The sequence below is a fragment of the Aspergillus fijiensis genome (assembly GCF_003184825.1).
Source record: "Aspergillus fijiensis CBS 313.89 unplaced genomic scaffold BO72scaffold_79, whole genome shotgun sequence".
In the NCBI taxonomy this organism is placed as follows: Eukaryota; Fungi; Ascomycota; class Eurotiomycetes; order Eurotiales; family Aspergillaceae; genus Aspergillus; species Aspergillus fijiensis.
In genome coordinates this window covers 17,708-34,380 of record NW_024469055.1, presented here as the reverse complement: position 1 = coordinate 34,380, position 16,673 = coordinate 17,708, and the positions used below count along the sequence as shown (strand labels likewise).

At 52.2% G+C, this 16,673-nt stretch overlaps 5 protein-coding genes across 5 annotated transcripts; 3 read left to right on the top strand and 2 right to left on the bottom strand.

Annotated features, from left to right (window-relative positions):
- Positions 1-2,888: 2,888 nt before the first annotated feature.
- BO72DRAFT_415237 (DUF4267 domain-containing protein) lies at positions 2,889-3,691 on the bottom strand. Its single transcript, XM_040942565.1, has 2 exons — positions 3,457-3,691; positions 2,889-3,405 (listed from the first exon to the last, which is right to left on the bottom strand). The coding sequence occupies exon 2, from the start codon at positions 3,385-3,387 to the stop codon at positions 2,980-2,982; it is 408 nt and encodes a 135-aa protein (XP_040796255.1). The 5' UTR covers positions 3,388-3,405; positions 3,457-3,691; the 3' UTR covers positions 2,889-2,979.
- Positions 3,692-3,818: 127 nt separating this feature from the next.
- On the bottom strand, positions 3,819-8,682 carry BO72DRAFT_532045 (P-loop containing nucleoside triphosphate hydrolase protein). Its single transcript, XM_040950415.1, has 3 exons — positions 6,374-8,682; positions 5,497-6,313; positions 3,819-5,431 (listed from the first exon to the last, which is right to left on the bottom strand). Exons 1-3 carry the CDS (start codon positions 8,547-8,549, stop codon positions 4,054-4,056), a joined length of 4,371 nt encoding a protein of 1,456 aa, XP_040796254.1. The 5' UTR covers positions 8,550-8,682; the 3' UTR covers positions 3,819-4,053.
- An 856-nt stretch (positions 8,683-9,538) lies between these two features.
- On the top strand, positions 9,539-10,323 carry BO72DRAFT_390011 (NPP1 family protein; the record flags this gene model as incomplete). Its single annotated transcript, XM_040941789.1, has 2 exons — positions 9,539-9,759; positions 9,825-10,323. 2 exons carry the CDS (start codon positions 9,539-9,541, stop codon positions 10,321-10,323), a joined length of 720 nt encoding a protein of 239 aa, XP_040796253.1.
- A 432-nt stretch (positions 10,324-10,755) lies between these two features.
- BO72DRAFT_452868 (NAD-dependent epimerase/dehydratase family protein) lies at positions 10,756-12,335 on the top strand. The gene is made up of 5 exons (XM_040945837.1): positions 10,756-10,828; positions 10,898-11,088; positions 11,155-11,267; positions 11,346-11,950; positions 12,072-12,335. Exons 1-5 carry the CDS (start codon positions 10,788-10,790, stop codon positions 12,232-12,234), a joined length of 1,113 nt encoding a protein of 370 aa, XP_040796252.1. The 5' UTR covers positions 10,756-10,787; the 3' UTR covers positions 12,235-12,335.
- Positions 12,336-14,823: 2,488 nt separating this feature from the next.
- BO72DRAFT_501161 (uncharacterized protein) lies at positions 14,824-16,065 on the top strand (the record flags this gene model as incomplete). The annotated part of the gene is made up of 2 exons (XM_040948950.1): positions 14,824-15,026; positions 15,819-16,065. The coding sequence occupies 2 exons, from the start codon at positions 14,824-14,826 to the stop codon at positions 16,063-16,065; spliced, it is 450 nt and encodes a 149-aa protein (XP_040796251.1).
- Between the last annotated feature and the right edge of the window lie 608 nt (positions 16,066-16,673).

Below are 16,673 nucleotides of genomic sequence, written 5' to 3'. Positions count from 1 at the left end.
CGCAAGCTTGTGTCTGTATTGACCTAGCTATGACGGCTACAGGAAGGTTGACTCGACTGTATGCATCCGCCTGCAGTGTCTATAGTGTAGCATCCACACCATACCCTCCACTTGGCACCCGTCACGCACGGCTTGACGCAATCTCTCACCCCTGGATCGCGCGGAGAGTGGAGGCCAACATAGTCACTGACGTGTAGAGACGCTGCTCGAGTTTCTAGCTGTGAGTGGTCTTTTGCTCATCAGGTCTTCGTCATGTTTGCTGTCCCGCGAAAAGGGCGAAATCACGCGACCGAAGCCACAAGTATTTCCGAGCACTCCCCTTTTGATTGCATGCAAAGCGTCGGCATCCTCGCATACATACGTAATTCTGTCAAGTGGCTTGAATAAAGCGTCCAGGAGCGCTGGAAGCTGTGTGGTGAGACTCGTCAGGTTTCTGTACAGGGCCGCCAGCTGCTGCAAGGCGCGTAGACCAAAGACCCATGGCTGCGAATATGGAGAATATAGGTCCCGTGTTTGGTGGTGAACAAGCATGTTTTCGATAACAAACACCGTGGCCTGACCAGATCCTCAGACCCCTAAGCTAACTTTCACCATCAGGAATTGCTGGAATCCCTGCCTGTCTAGATCAACCAGCGTCTGTATTCTTCGACTTCATTCTCATAGTTCTACGTAGGCTTGTTTCACCCACACGATGGAGTGTGATTGGCGCCGCGTGGAGCCACCACTTCCGCAGCAGGAATGCCAGTTGATGAGTACGTCCCTTTTGACCTCTTGTTTATACCATAAGTATACTATGTAGTGTCCAGTCACACAGCATGGCGAGTCGTGTATCACGTTTGTGAGGCAAAATGGGATTTTACCAGGTGACCCCAGGTCGCGTGGAATGTAGCAGGGAAGTGATATTGCGTCGGGAGAATTGGCCGCGCTATAGACCCTTTTTATTCACACATCTTTGAACCAGGATTCTCCTATCCCGGGAGCAAAGGCGGTTGATGAGGTTCTGATTGACTCGAAATGAGTCAGGTAAGTCCGGCGTCAGACTAGACTACATATCCATCTGGTTAATCTGTGCAAGGAGGGTTGCAGTTCTATATAATGTGCATATATCTATGCCAAGCCAAGAAGGACATGTGCGAGTTCGTGAATATGGCTAGGATTGCTGATTTGATCTGCAACACACGCGTCAGAACAGTATTTACAAGCTATCATACTCCCCGTTCCCTGCCTAATCTCCACCTATGTTCCATAGCGAGTCTGCTCATAGTCTCTCAACATGCTCCATCCTCCCCGCTCCTCCCTTCAGCTTGCATACCAACTCATCGACTATACCTGGTTTATTTGTTCGACTCGCATTTGTCTCAATTATCACCAGACGAACCTCTCTGCCTCACCAGCCATCGCCCCAAGGGTGCCATCTAGCTGAAAATCTCGTCATACCTGACCAGGGGTTCCTACGGTCACAAGCTTATTAAGTGTTCCCGAGTTAATTCGAGCCTCGGGCGTCGAATCCGAATAGCTTGCACAGTTACTCGCAGGGTTCACCATCCCTTCACAATTTTCTCCAAATATCGCCAAAGTTTCCACCCGCCCGAGTTACAACCAGTTGGTCTGTCACTGTGTTAGAAGTTGCAGGCAGCCGCGCGAAGTCACCATATTTCAGTCAGTCGCAGCGCAGATCAGCCGTCTACCGCATTTTGAGGATAGCGTTGCATTCACGTAGGAGGAATAGCACGCCGCGTCCGCCCCTTTCCCTCTCCGTCTTGCAAAATTAAAGCCTTCCGCCAGGTGCAGAGACCAAGATTTTATACTAGAAACAGCGGATTCGGTTGGTAAGTGGCATAAGAATGAGTTCTCAAGCAATGGCTGACGGTCAGATACACCAGACCTCAATTCCGCTGGCAGAGAGTCCCCTCCAACACCTTCTACTCCAGTGAAAACCAGCAGGAAACTGAGACCTGCGCCCATCCCCAGCAGCAACGTGATCAAACGATCTGACAAGATCCGACTCTCCTGTCTTCGTGTCCACCCCTGTCGACGCGTACCAACCAGGTGTAGCAAGGCGAGGCAGCCCTAGATATGGACTCTCGTGATACGTTGACATCTCGACCAAGGAGGCAATATGATTGGGCATGTGAGGGTCTCATCCCTGTCGACGCGTCCCATGCAACACGTCCAGAGCGGGACAGCCCCAAAAGTGGACTTTCGTGATGCTTTTGACATCCCGGCGGAGGATCCGCCGTGCTTATGTTGAAGTTCGATTCGGGGTTTGCTGGTGTGCGGTGTTACAGATCAAGCACGCAGCCGGTCGAAGACTCCGGGGGTACTCAGACTCAACCGACGACAATCCGCCTATTTCTGGATCCACAGCGGCCAGAGAAAGGCCCTGACAGCGCCGCATGCGGAGCCAGTAATGATGCTCAGGGTGGCTTCGCCAGTTTTGTCCGAAGGCTCACGCTCGAGGATATCAAGACTGGGCGCAACCTCTCCACCTGGGAAAGGCTGTTGGTGTCTTGTCTGCTTATTCCTCCGATGCTGACTTCGGACACGCCTCGGATGGCTTTTCCCGGGCGACTTTTCTTTCGGGAGTTCTTCAGCTCCGCAGTTGACGCGCTGATGATTTCCCCTTCCCTCAGGACTTTTACAACAAATTCCTTTTGTCAGATGCTCCGTCGCAGTTCTTTAAATGTTGCCTCTCCATTTATCCTCCCTTTCAGTGCCCGGTGAGCATCGCGCCCAGCAGATGGGTGGCCACCGGACTTCTTCAAGTAGCGAAAGCTGTCATGGAGATCTCAAGACCAGCTTCAATTTTTACATTTTCTGTTCAATCTTTGTATCACTGATTACCTATGTCTTAGGCGGACCCAGATTGAGATAGTCCCGTTCCCTTCATTTCTCCCGCCGTCAGTGCAGCAGTCGCCAATGCGCCTTTGCCACACGAGGCCATCGAAGTGCTTTTCACCTGAGCCTCAACCAGCTCCGTCAACAAGAAACCCGGTACCAAGCCCACGCTCCCAGCCCTAAGAACGTAGCCCAATGACCCCAAGCTTTCTGTCTCCGTTCCGCACCTCCACAACACCACACCACGACGCCGTCCGCCAGCCCTACACAGGCCATAACCGCCGCCAACGTCGTGACGGCCGTCTCTTGGCCCTGGGATTGTAACCCGATAAGCAACAGGCCATAGCTGATCTCCCGGATGCCTTTCAGATACATGAGCGGGGAGACGACGGAGCCCCGGTGCGGTGGAGTCTGACCGCCGCCGTGTTCCAACGGCAATCCAAAACGCGGATACTCTGCCGCAGGGCGAAAGATGGCGTTCAGGCCCAGAGCCACGCTAAGAGTTCCGAGGGTGTAGGCAGGGACATGGCTGGGGACGGTGGCTGCCATGGGCGCAATTGTGAATCTCTGCGATCATCAGTTCCTGCGCATTGAGCCAGAGTTCCAGTGAGAATATACCTGATTATGTGAGAGAGAGGAAACAGACAGATTGGGGAGGAGAGAGCCCTTGCTCGCCACGAACGAGAGAGAAGGGCCGTTGGTGAATTTAAACCTACGGTGGAGGAGAAACGCTAAAGCAACCTTCCCATGCACATTTTCAGGCGGCTCATCACAGTGACTCTCATCATCGGAGATAATCCACCGATGCGTTGCTCCGGGTGGAGAATTCAGCGAGATTGGAATATTAGTGGCGGGCTCGTCTAACCTCTAGCCACGAGTACAGCGTGGAACTGTAAGCACTAAGCCCAAGGCGCATGAAGCCTGCTTATCATGCTACGCAGCTAGACCCCCACAGAGCCGGGCGTTTCCATACCTTATTTGTTGTAATTATCCCCACAACGTGCCGAAACTGCGGCAGATCTCTTCTTCTGAGGTCTGTCGCAAGCAGAAGGGCCCGGAGGAGTGATGTTCAGTGGTAGCACTACCATTTCCAACACCGTCTTGACATTGAAAATAGGACTAAAACGTGTGCGGTTTAAGCTCTGATGATTGAACCTCAACTACCTGGCTTGAAGTATGGTATACGACGACTCGACTGTTGCGTCTTTCTCAGCTCTACGACTGGTATAGCCGCCTAAACGCAGTATCCGTGCTGAGCAGTGCCTCGGGCGTATCGAACTCGACCAGCTGGCCCTCATGCATCACTGCAATGCGATCAAAATCCAGAATCGTCTCGAGCCGGTGCGCGACCGCGAGCACCGTGCAGCCGGCAAAGTCCTCCCGGATCACCCGCTGCATCCGCGCATCCGCCACGACATCCACATTACTCGACACCTCGTCCAGCACCACCACCCTGCTCTTCCGTAGCAGTGCCCGCGCGAGACAGAGCAGCTGTCGCTCGCCGTGCGAGAACGCGTTCGCGTCCAGGGCGACTCCGACTCCCCCCTTCGTCTGCACCGCCGCCCACAGCCCCACACGGCGAAGCGCCCGCTCCACCTCCGCATGGCTATGTCGGCCCCCCGGATCCAGATTGGTCCGAATGGTGCTGTGTGTGAAGAATGTGTCCTGCGGGATAGCATTGAGCGCGTCGCGGATCATCTGTCGTGGGATACGCGCAATGTCGACATTGTCGATCAAGATGCGGCCACGGGGGTCGAGCTCCAGCAGTCGGAACAGGGCCGCCAGAAGAGAGCTCTTGCCACTCCCGCTGCGGCCACAGATGCCAATCTTTTGTCCTGGTTGCACTGACAGGGATAGGTTTCGAAGCACCGGAGTGTTGGCTGCGTCTCCGGCCGTGTACGATGCGCAGACGTTTTGGAACTCGATGGCTCCCCTGGACGGCCATGAGGACCATTCTACCTGCTCGGCCAGCCCCACAGTTTCGCCAGGTTGATCCTCGGACGGCGTGTGGGTCACAAAGTCCCGGATGCGGGCGATCGCGCCGATGGAGGTCTCCAGGTCCGCCCAGTTGCGGAGGATCTGCGACAGCGACTGGCTGAAGGTGATAACGTTCAGGATGGCAAGCCCGACGTAGCCGGTGCCCAGCGTTCCGCGTAGCTTGACCACCAGCACCATGAGAACCGCACCGAGCACCGCAACGGACAGGTCCAGCGCGAGTTCCAGCCATCGCTGGATGCAGAACAACAGGTAGAAAGGTCGCTGGGACTCGTCGAGAAGGGTGAGGCTCTGTTCTTCGCAGGCGGATGCCCACCCGAACGCACGGATGGTCACCAAACCGGACAGGGTCTCGAGGAATTGCGAGAAGAGCGGGGATTTGGCCTCCAGGTCCAGCAGCCGCATCTGCCGGGAGGTGCGGAGGTAGAATTTCTGCAGCATCCACAGGAACAGGCACAGGGGCGGAATCACGGCTGCGAAGTACCGGGTCGAGATGCAGATCATGACCGCGGAAATAAGCCCCCCTGCGAGAGCGAACACGAAATCTAGGACGGCGTATGGTAAGTCATGATCGACCAGCGTCATGTCCTGACTGAACCTGTTTATAAACCGTGGTTAGTAATGTGACGCGACGGCATGAATCGATAACCCAGAACGGCTTACCGATTCACTGTGGTGCCAGTATCGACCGAAGTGAAAAACGAGAGAGGCGCATGCATGACCGAGTTTAAGAGACGCTCGTGCAGTCTCTCAGCACTGCGGGGCGCAAAGAACATAAGTAGGTGGTACGAGCCACCAACGAGGCTCACAGCCGTTATGATCGATGACATGCAATAAAGACCCAGGTAGAAAGGGTTGACGCCGCTGCCCTGGCTCGCGACTGCGCCCATCCAGACGTTGACCAACCATTCGCTGATCTTGGGAAGTATGCCTTCCAATATGAAAGAACTCATCCAAAGAGCCGTGGATGCCCGGTGCACGGTGCCGAAATACCACAGGTAAAGAGTCCAGTCTCCACTCTGCCTGGTCCTCTCCTGGCTGGCGGTGTCAGCCCGCTGTCTTTGCTCCAAGCCGATATGTGCATCGTTTACAGACGTATGTGTTTGCGAACTAGAATCCTTAGTTGTTCGATGCTTATACTGGGCTCGCAATGTACTCATGTAGCCGCTACTCGCCTCGAGATCCTCTAGTGTACCCTGTTCTGCAATAGACCCATCACCTCGCATGGCGACGACATAATCCGCATAAGAGAGACTGTGTACAGAATGCGTAGCCATGATTACCGTTGTCCCCAGCCGACGAAGGACGCCCTGGTCGGCAAACAGGCTCCTCATAATATGGTCTTGGGTGTCTAGGTCAATTCCTGACAGAACATCATCGAGGATGACAATCCTCTTGCGTGCATACACTGCACGAGCCAGGGCCAGCCTTTGCTTCTGTCCACCAGAGAGGGAGATACCAGATGAACCAACCTTCGTAGCTGATATTGTGGGTTAGAGTGTCTTTGGGTAACACGGGCGCTCGAATAAGGATAACTCACCGTGGCCATGCGGAAGATAAGCAACATCTTGATCCAGTCCACATGCGCTGACAACTTGGTGATACCATGTCTCGGTGAATGGGGAGGCGCCCACAACATTATCGCGGAACGACATATTGCAGATCCAGGGCGTCTGATCGACGAATGCCGTCTCTCGGTGTCTTGCGTGTAATAATCCCTTTGTTGAAGGCGTTTCGCCGAGAATACCCTTCACGAGCGTGCTCTTCCCGCAGCCCACCGGTCCAATTATGAAGTAGAATTGGCTTTCGCGAAAACTCAAATTGATATTGTGAATCGAGAAAGATGATGATTGATTCCATGAAAAGCTCACATCGCGGGCAGTGATTACCTCCGCAGCACTGTGGTATCTGGGGCGGCTCATATCTGCGAGTTCTATGTTCTCCGAGGTTGCCTGAGATTCCTGGACAGAGGCTCGAGGATCTTCCGTGAAGATGCGAGAATCCCGTCTGCTCTCTGACTGCATATATTCTTGGATACGGGTGAGCGAGGCCAAGGCAGTATTCATGGCAGGGAGAGCTCGAATGAAAACATTCACGGGTGAGGCAGCCAGAGAGATCAGCGACAGCGTCGTATAGGTCGAGTTCACATTCAATCCCTGTCCCTCTTTGGCTCCTACCGCGTAGATGGCTAACGTAATCGGTGGGGCGAGGAACCTGATACTATTTGCAAGGAATACACGTAATACGAGCAACCGGCGAAATAGCTTCGCCTCGTGAAGCTCATGAACACGAAGCCGTTGGATATTTCGCGAGAGCCAGTCGGTGAAACCCAGCATTTTGACTGACTTCATAGACCCTAGCATGGTTGCCGTGACATCGACTCGCGTCTGAATGCTTTTCATCCAGACTTTCTGTGCGTTGCTCATGTATTTAGCCATGGACAGAATAGCGGCCGTGCAGAAAATCGCCAAGCCAGCCGGGACTATCGCTGCCATCTTGATCTCCTGCGCTAAGAGATAAACCACAATAGCCAGTTCTAGGGGTACCGCCCAGAGATCATGAACCAGCTGCAGCCCGTTGCAAATGGATTGAACGTCACTGGACATGAGTGTCACTGCAATTGATTCATCGAGAGCCGTGATGTCCAGATCCAGCGTTTTGGCATAGATGGTACTGATCAAACTCCCGCGAGCACTGGTCACGAAGCGAAAGGTCATGTGGTAGAACACGCCATTCGACAGAGCAACCCCGAGGAGCACGAGGAAAAAGGCGCCCGTTAGACCCCATCCAATACTCTCAGGTTGGCGCTCATCGTTCGCAAAGCTGACGGTGCGGGTTAACAAGAGGGGCTGGGTATATTTGAACCCAATCTGAACCAAACGGGGAAGAACACAATAAAGAAAGGGTTTCAGGTTCGCACGTAGCACTGTCCAGAACAAGGCTCGCGGCTTGTTCTGTGCCGCCATATTCCACGCATTTTTGATGCGCTGTTGAAGGAACTGTGAGGACATATTCTTATCAATGGGATACAGGTCTTCGTTCTGAAGGTCACTGTGAAAGCCCGATATCATGAGTTGGTTCAGCCAGAAGAAAAAGGATCGGCTGTAGATGCCACTCGTTTCCTCTGGCGACAAGCCTCGGTACGGCGGCAGGAGAATCTGTCGCTTTTCCACTGCCTCTGCCAGTAGAACCATTACCTTCACAGCGATCATGCTAGAGAATACTCCGGAAATAAAACTGGCGGCTGACGCGCGGAACAAGCTTCGCACGCGGGCAGCGTCAAACACCAAAGTCAGAAGGATGTAGCCATTGATGATGGCCGATGGGCGGACGGAGCGAGTATGTTCCAGCCGCGAAAGTAGACAAAGGCCTAGACTGGCAACAAATGTTACGGCGGACTCGGGAAGAGTGGCGGGCGTGCGGAGTGATGGGCTCAGAATGTGGAAGATCAACAGCGCGAGGTGAGTGGCAGCCAATGTGGCTAAGAAGATGAACTTGCTTTCGCGTAGAAAGCCTCCAGGAAGGACTTTCGGCTGCTGACCATGAAGGCATGCGATGCGATACGGTAGGATTAGTAACAAAAGTGCCGATGGTAGCAGCGACAAGACAGTGTCTTCGAAGATGGGTGTAAAGTCGGGGCCTACAGAAGTCACCGGGCTGCGCTTGGGCAGTACTGAAGTATTCCAAGGCCCTGGTTGCTCGAAATATGTTGACATGATTAAAAGCTCGTGGGGACCGCCCAATGCCCATCGGTGGAGTCACTTGGGGGTCCAAACTTAATGTACGAAATTCTTTGCATGGAGAAAATGAAATCGACGTGTGAAGATTGCAGCCTTCGCCTTCTTGTAGTCTGTTAGTATTCGATGTATTTGGTGGCTGCTTACTGACTCTGCTTATCGGCCCAATCGGACACTGTCAACATGCATATTGCGAGGTCAATGTGCCTGAGTATCCCTGTCCCATCCCCCAATCAACCGCCGTGAGCATGTCGTCATTATCTGCCAGGCAGCAGCAGTGCAGCAAGTCTGTGGTTTGCTGCAGACATGATATCGGGAGAAATCGGCTGTTGGGTGTTCATTTGCGCTCCCAGCGGTCACCCTTACAGAATGGATTAGCACGTTCCATTCTGTCATTTCAAGCCCAGCTCCTCCCGTTCAGCCAGAGGACCCCTGATATTTAGGGCCAAGACATAGATGTCTCTGCCTATGTCGATCACAGGAATGTTCCGACGAAACCCCGAGTACCGAAGGAAGGCTTGGCAGGTGGAGCTGCGAAACCGATCCAATGCAATCCACCCAATTTCCCCGAATGCCCAACTTTATATAAACCATTCCACCGTGCCAGAGGGTATTGAACCTTAACAAATTGACCAACTGGAACCTTTCCACTCATCTTCATCCGACCGTGTCCGGGACCCTGCAGGCTGTGTCTTCTTGGCAATCCTACGATCCATGATCCGGCCAAAGGTCGCTCTATGATGAGTGTTTCGACCTCGCTCTCTGGGCCAAGTACCAAGTACATGAGCTTGGCTGCGTCAATGAGGCGAGGTAAAGTACATGACCTCCTGAATCGAGGAGTGCATGCTTTTCGAAGCTGTGTCGTATGAAAAGCTATATAATGGAGCTCGAAGGCGGCTGCACCTGAGCTATCACTTGCACCACCCAGCAAACACTCACGTTCCTCAACCCCCTGTCACTCAAGCACCATGCTTCCCAAAACCATCATCACCATTCTTACCACCCTCACTGCGGCGCAGGCCTCGCCACTTGCGAAGCGGGCCGTTGTCCCCCACGACAGCATCACCCCTTTCGCTGAGACGGTCCCCAACGATGCCGTCGGCAACGCCTTCAAGAAATTTGAGCCCTACCTTCACATCGCCCACGGCTGCCAATCCTACCCAGCTGTCGCCGCCAACGGCGATACCAGGTCAGGCCACCCTCTCCCTCCCGTCTCAACCCGTCATCATCCCACTAACAGGCAAACAAAAACAGCGGAGGCCTCCAGGACACCGGAAGCGCGACGGGCGGCTGCCGCGACCAGTCGCGAGGCCAGACCTACGTGCGTGGAGGCTGGTACAACGGCCGCTACGGGATCATGTACGCCTGGTACATGCCGAAGGACATGCCGACCAGCGGGGTCTCGACGGGGGCGCACCGCCACGACTGGGAGAACGTTGTCATCTGGGTGAACAACCCCAGCAACGCCAGCCCGACGCTCCTCGGGGGCGCCGCCTCGGGCCACGGCAAGTATAAGAAGACGACCAGCCCGCCGCGCCAGGGCGACCGCCCCAAGGTCGAGTACTTCACCAGCTTCCCGACCAACCACGAGCTGCAGTTCACGGAGACGCTGGGCCGGGACCTGGCGCTCGTGGCGTGGGATTCGCTGCCGCAGGCCGCCAAAGATGGGTTGGAAGGCGCGGACTTTGGCAAGGCAACGGTGCCGTTCAAGGATGCCACGTTCATGAACAATCTCGCTAAGGCGGCGCTTTAGATTGCTTTCGGAGAGAGACTAGCCCCCTCATTGACCCTCTACATCATTCATATGAGGTGTATTGAAGGATTTAGTCTCACCGCTCTTGAGCTCAGAGAACGGTTGTTGTGACTATGAATCTTTTACTGTGTTTTGGGTTGACAGAATATATCTTTTGGGACTCCGTGTTCGGCATCGTTGATTTTCCATACCATCTAAACAAATATAACACTATTGTACTAACCGCTCGGCAGTCTTGGCGCGCATTGAACATTGTTAGCACTTGTCCAGCTCGCCGTGTGCTCGGATTTGATCTTGCTTAACCGTAGCCGACGTAATGGTCAGTGCCGAGCAGCCGAAGCGTCGATTCAGCCCCGGATTTGTAAGCAAAGCAGGCTACCTTTCATACCTTTTCTCTCATTTGCTTCATTCTTCACTCTTTCTCATCGGATTGTTTCATCATTCTTTGGTCAATTGAACAAACGATGACCCGGTCAATTCTGATCACAGGGGTTTCGGGTTACATGTAAGCCAGCCCATGGGCCTGTACTGTACACGACGGTGACCAAAATGCTGACTCGCCTTTCACCTGTAGAGGCGGTGCCATCGTGGCCGAAGTCCTCGAAGCCCAGCAGAACAACGACCTGTCGGGCTGGCGCATTGCAGGACTCGTGCGATCAGAGGCCCAGGCAGCCAAGATCCGCTCGCTGTCTCCAGTCGAACCGATCGTCGTTTCGGATTTTGATGAGTTAGACAAGCTTGAGGAAATTGCCCAAGGGTTCGATGGTAAGAAAAGATGGATGCTGCTTTCATTGTTTGGCTTCTTCGATGCTGATCCTCGAGGGTGGGCAGTCATCATTCATGCCGGAGCAGGCTGGCACACGGCCTCGGCGAGGGCATTCCTGAGGGGACTCGCCATCGGAAAACGCAATCGGGCAGGGCATCGCCATCCCCACTACATTCAGGTATTCTATAGAACTTCTTTCTCCGCCTCCGTACAGAGAGATGGGCAGACCATCCGAATAACATTCCCCCTCGCCTAGATCTCTGGCACCTCCAACTTAAGCGACCGGCCCCACTCGGCGAATTTCATCGAGGATCATATCTTCTCCGACGCGGAGGATGATATCTTCGCCTACGAAAAGGCGCGAGAGGCGCGAGAGGTGTACTACCAGCGCACCACGGATATTGCCGTGGTGGAACTGGGCGAAGAGCTGGGGATCCCTACGCACATTGTGATGGCACCTACCATCTTCGGGCTGTCTAAGGGCTTGTTCAACCGCTTCTCCGTGCAGCTGCCCGCTATTATTGCGGACGCGGTGACGACGGGCCAGGTGAAGGTTTTGGGCGATGGCCAGACCGTCTGGACCCACGTGCACATCGACGATCTGGCCCGCTTCTTTGTGGTTCTGCTCCAACACATCGCCGACGAGGACGTTAGCAGGGAGATCCCCTCTGGCCGACGAGGCATCTATTTTTGCGAGTCCGGCCAACACACCCACCACGAGTTCTCGCAGCGCTTGGCCGATGCGGGGGTGGAGCTGGGAATATTCAAATCGGCGGAGCTTGCCAGTGTCTCGGTGCAGGAGGCTGCCGATGCATGGGCCGGGGGGAATGCAGCTCGGGTCGAGCTGTCATTTGGTGCAAAGTGAGTTTCGCATTGCAGACCCCTTGTGATACCCAGAACCTTTGACTTGTTCTTTCTTCGTTTTCATGGTTTTTGTTTCCTTGGTTCCAGATGCTCTTCCGCTGACTGAGATCCTATGCAGTGCTCGCTGCAAAGCCGTCCTTGCCAGACAGCTTGGCTGGATTCCCAAGCATGAGAAGAAGTGGGCGGAAACCTTCCATATCGAACTCCAGGAGTATGTCGAGCGACCTCCCGACCCTAAGACCCTACCTTTGGTGATGCAGAAGAAGAAGACCTCCACCTGATCGATGGCGTCTGGTCATTCATCACATGCTACTTAGTTATATGCCCCAGCCGATTCTGGGTTTCTTCGGATACCTCTGTTCCCAGCAATCATAAAGCTTCGCGTAAACCGCATTCTCCTTCCTTCAAGTAATCTGTAAATCCGCCACTCCAGCCTTGCCCTGCTACGAACGCATGGGCCTCCTGATCCGTGGTAAGGTAAATAGGATCGGACTATGCACGAATTACACATTATCGGGGAAAGATACCGGCACCGAGCGGTACCGGGTAGATAGACGTTCGCAGCTCTCATTCCGAAATGCCGTCCGCTGCGCGGAACCTGCGCGCATTCGATGGGCTGTTGGGGTAAATGTAAATGTGGAGACGCCAGCTAGCGGAATATGATTTCCGCCAGCCATCAATGATCGGCGTATGACGACGCCTCGCCAATCTTTTAGGAATGCAATTTAGAAAATTCCTTAGAGGGCATTACTTATAGACCTACTGTGCCATTTCTGTACTAGGTACCCGTTTCTCAACTGGCCCGTAAATGATTCGCGTAGCATGGTCAATGTCCTTATTTCATTGTTTGAAGCAAAGCTGCCCTCCAATTTCGCAGTGCCCTGTATTTCTCCTCTCTACTCTAATAACGTCCCCGCAGATATCCGATGACTTGTTAGCCCACTTGCGCATCCCGTTCCTGCGCTGTTATGATTGTATTGTATGCCAGCGTACTGAATAGGATCTCTCGCATGGTAGTGCGTAGATTGTCTGCCAATCGTGAGATGTCCTTATGCCATGCTAATCTATTGCGTAGCAAGAATCCGAAACAGCTGTTTGACAGTCCCTCCCTCGCTTCTATAGCCAGCCCGTGGGTGTTCAGAATCAACTTTCTATATGTCGTGTTTTCTGAAAATGCGCTCGAGGGGGATAAATGGAAATTGTAGTTTGCAGGAATAATCGACGACAGGAATACGGCGACCTGCTCAGGCCGCTGCTGGGGTTTGATTCGCTTGTCCAGGGCTCCGATTAAGTTGTTTGCTCCTTTGAATGGGCACTAATTCTCCAAGCAATTTTGAGATGCGCATGGTACGGAAGTCGAAGTAGTGGAGAAATGATTCCTAGCGGAGAGGTGACAACAATTAAGGAAGCTCCCCACCGCGGGAAGCCTGCGCGCTGCAATCTCATCGATGTTGCAGAGATTTTGAGGTTGGCCAGCAACATCTGGCTCATCGCTTCGAGTATGCCAAGATCCTCTTTAGGTAAGTGGAGCTCACGTGCGAGGAACTCGGCTATTGATTCATGTGCAAATTCGACCCTTGACTCCGAGTTGACGGCCGTTACGGGATTTCAGCAACCAACAGCTCCCTTCGCCGACCACTTAGCCCATGATGGTTTTCAGCCGCTCTTCGTACGCTTTAAGCTTCGCCATCAGGTCTATAATGCGGCTTTCATCCCACACAGTCCCGTAATACCTCGTCTTAACCGTCCACCAGCAGGATAATAGGAAACAATGCACTGGGTCAAGGATAGTCAAGGATAGCTCTGGCAGCTTCTCCTTCATAGTCAGTCAACTTGCTCAAATCGCCCCTATTCAGCTATCTCCTGCCCCGGAAATGCATGTGTGCATGGGGTAACACGAAACTCGTACTGCCTGAATACTGGTCTATCCTGATGGAGGTTACCTTTCAGCCATCTTGTCGCACAATTTATCTCAAGCTTTCCTTGCCAGATGAGAGTAAATCTGTATTAGATGGGTAGTATTATGCTATTAGACTTGTGATGTCAATTCTCACCTTGACCCTGCATGAGTGCTTCAATTGCTTCTGCATTCCGATCGGCAAATATGTACAAGGTCCGGCCACAGGAGATATGAGAAGTCCAAAGAAAAAAAGACTCTCTTTCGCTTGCAGCTCAAGCCGATTTCCAAAGTCAGTATCTGAAGTATCATGAACCGTGGATTTGATCGGCTACTACCACTACTGCGAGGTGCGCTCATCTGACAGGATGAAAGAACTTTCAAGATCTTCTGCAATCACCAATTAGGGACCCCCATTGGATTGCGTGGGAACAAGGTATGCCTTTTCTGCGAGTAAAAATGTTTCTCAGACATGGATGACGGCGGGGCTACTACCCATACCACGTAATACCCACAAGTCTGCCAGGACTACGGTACATCAATCGGGTCATGGTTATCATCTTCAACAAAGGTGCTTTGTTCCTCGTTTCCAATCATCTGTTGTTATGATCCTGTGATCAAAGACTATTGTTACACAATAGGATTATATGATTCTTGCTTCTTTGTGCGGCTAGTTGTATTTCTGCATTGTTTCTTAAAAGAATAAGATAACTGGATGAGATACCAAAAGCTGTTGATAGATGATCACCGACTGGAGCTCGATTGTTCCTTATCAACCCTCTTCTAATCATAAGTCTCTGCCTTTGGCTTTGTTCCTGCAACCTCTAGATATCTTCCAGCCCCTACGACATTTTCGCGGTATAAATACCGCGGTCGACCCCTCAACGAGATCCTGATATCCTGCCTCAACCACACCCCCTTACAGAAGAACTTCACTCAGCCAGATTCCAGTACTGACATACCGATAGCCACCATGTCTCGCCAAAACGAGACGAAAACCTTTGAGGAAAAGCTTCAAGAGCTCCAGGAGCTCCGAGAGCTCCGGGAGCTCCGGGAAACGCTATCCAGGATCCGCGAATCAAACTCTGACCAAACTCGAGATCAAGAGCAGAGGCAGGATCCCGCTTTGCTCGAAATGATTGATAAGTGTGTAAACAACATCGAAGAAGTTGAACAGTGGGTGAAACTGTGGACAAGGATGTTGCAACTCCGCGTTCCAGAATTAGAAGAAAACACAGAGACGGGTAATATCTAGTCTCAGGTGCTTTGAATGCTGCAAAGGCGGCCTGTAAGCGGAGACCAGTGGCAGTCGAGATATGACGATCTTTGTCGGACTTTCGACCTGGAGCCCAGGCATCCTAACGACGGCCCTGGGTCTTGGTGCCTGAGGTTGCAATCCCACCGCCCAGCCGGCTGTCTTTGCTAAGGTAGTTCTCTTAAATAGTCTAATATAGAAGAAAATTCTTCTATATATATTCAGAGGTGTCACCAGATTCTAAGATTTTGCTCTCTGTAATGTATTCTTTCATTCTTTCTTATCAATATTATACTTGGCCAATCCAATGCGGACCTTTCTTGCGTTTAATTGCTATATTCACCAAGTGAATTAACAGCCGTTTGTTTTCATTATGTTGCCTGCGATCCTTCAACTTTTTAAGAATATCGGCTTCGCCTTCTGCCATATCCCTCCGCCTTCAAAAGAACCATGTAAGTAGATTGATTTCAAGATAGCTAGATAGAGAGATTTATTACCTAGTTATAGTATTATGATTCCTTCAAGGCCTCGACTGGCAAGCTTGGTGATATATCCTACTACGATTCTCAGCCTATCCAAGAATCGAGCAATCAAACAGACTATCAATACAAGTATTATCAAATTGATATATCTATTCAGAACCGATACTTCGCCCAGTAGAACGCCTACAGCTCTATTAATAAACTTTTTCTATTTATTTCCTATACCGCCAGGGATGAGGTGGTAGCAGCGGATTACCCTTATGACGAGCACAAGATCTTCCTCACAATCGACAGGCTCAACAAGCTCGACCCAGCCGACCATCCCAGAATGATTCGGGCGTTAAAGGACTGGGTACAGGCCAGGCCGCACAATGTGAAGATCTGTATCTCCAGCCGCGGCGAGAAGGCGTTTCAAGAGGCTTTCGAGTCATGGCCCGGGTACAATATCGATGGAGTCAACTTGGTTGATATGCTTTGATATGCTATGGTATGCCCGTGCAGAGCCCTTACTCCAGGCCTTTCCGCGTATGACCAAGTTAGTGTCCCCAGATGAACCATATAAGCTAGAGTAAAACATGGTAAAGAGGGCCGATGGCTCGATGCTATACCTCCTCAAGCTCGTGCGAGGCCTGATCAGGGAGGAAAGTCGTTCCTGTGGAAGTATCGAGGAGATCGTAGACGCTCTTACCAAATGCATGCTCCGGTACCGAGGGAGCTATGACTCAGATATGCTCTGCCCGCCGCGCGATAAGGATTAATATCATCCTTCTGAGGATATATGCTGGTCGAAGGTTGGTTTTTCGCAATCAATTTGGACTTTTAGGTTTAACTTCAGGGTTGGCGCACACCTCTCCTTATAATATCTGGTCTTGTTATCAAAGTACTTACCCAGAGAGCAACTCACCATGTTTCAGCCTCCGCAGTCATAATGCGAGCATCCCTTAATATGGTTTTCAAGACATATTACATTCCTCGAATCTTGGACAGACCAACGAAATGCCGTGGTCGTCTGCTTTTTTGTCCTTCAAATGATTTAAATAATGGTTATAGTCTCCCCGTACAACTAGAGCCCACCATTCCCTTTAC

What these genes read in the sequence shown, in the direction of transcription:
- BO72DRAFT_415237 (XM_040942565.1), bottom strand. Translation starts at nt 3,387, where the DNA reads ATGGCAGCCACCGTCCCCAGCCATGTCCCTGCCTACACCCTCGGAACT.
- BO72DRAFT_532045 (XM_040950415.1), bottom strand. Translation starts at nt 8,549, where the DNA reads ATGTCAACATATTTCGAGCAACCAGGGCCTTGGAATACTTCAGTACTG. An exon ending in TTATCTTCCGCATGGCCACG is followed by an intron (nt 6,314 to 6,373) that starts GTGAGTTATCCT and finishes CCACAATATCAG; the next exon opens with CTACGAAGGTTGGTTCATCT. An exon ending in ACTGGCACCACAGTGAATCG is followed by an intron (nt 5,432 to 5,496) that starts GTAAGCCGTTCT and finishes GTTTATAAACAG; the next exon opens with GTTCAGTCAGGACATGACGC.
- BO72DRAFT_452868 (XM_040945837.1), top strand. Translation starts at nt 10,788, where the DNA reads ATGACCCGGTCAATTCTGATCACAGGGGTTTCGGGTTACAT. An exon ending in AATTGCCCAAGGGTTCGATG is followed by an intron (nt 11,089 to 11,154) that starts GTAAGAAAAGAT and finishes GAGGGTGGGCAG; the next exon opens with TCATCATTCATGCCGGAGCA. An exon ending in GAGCTGTCATTTGGTGCAAA is followed by an intron (nt 11,951 to 12,071) that starts GTGAGTTTCGCA and finishes GATCCTATGCAG; the next exon opens with TGCTCGCTGCAAAGCCGTCC.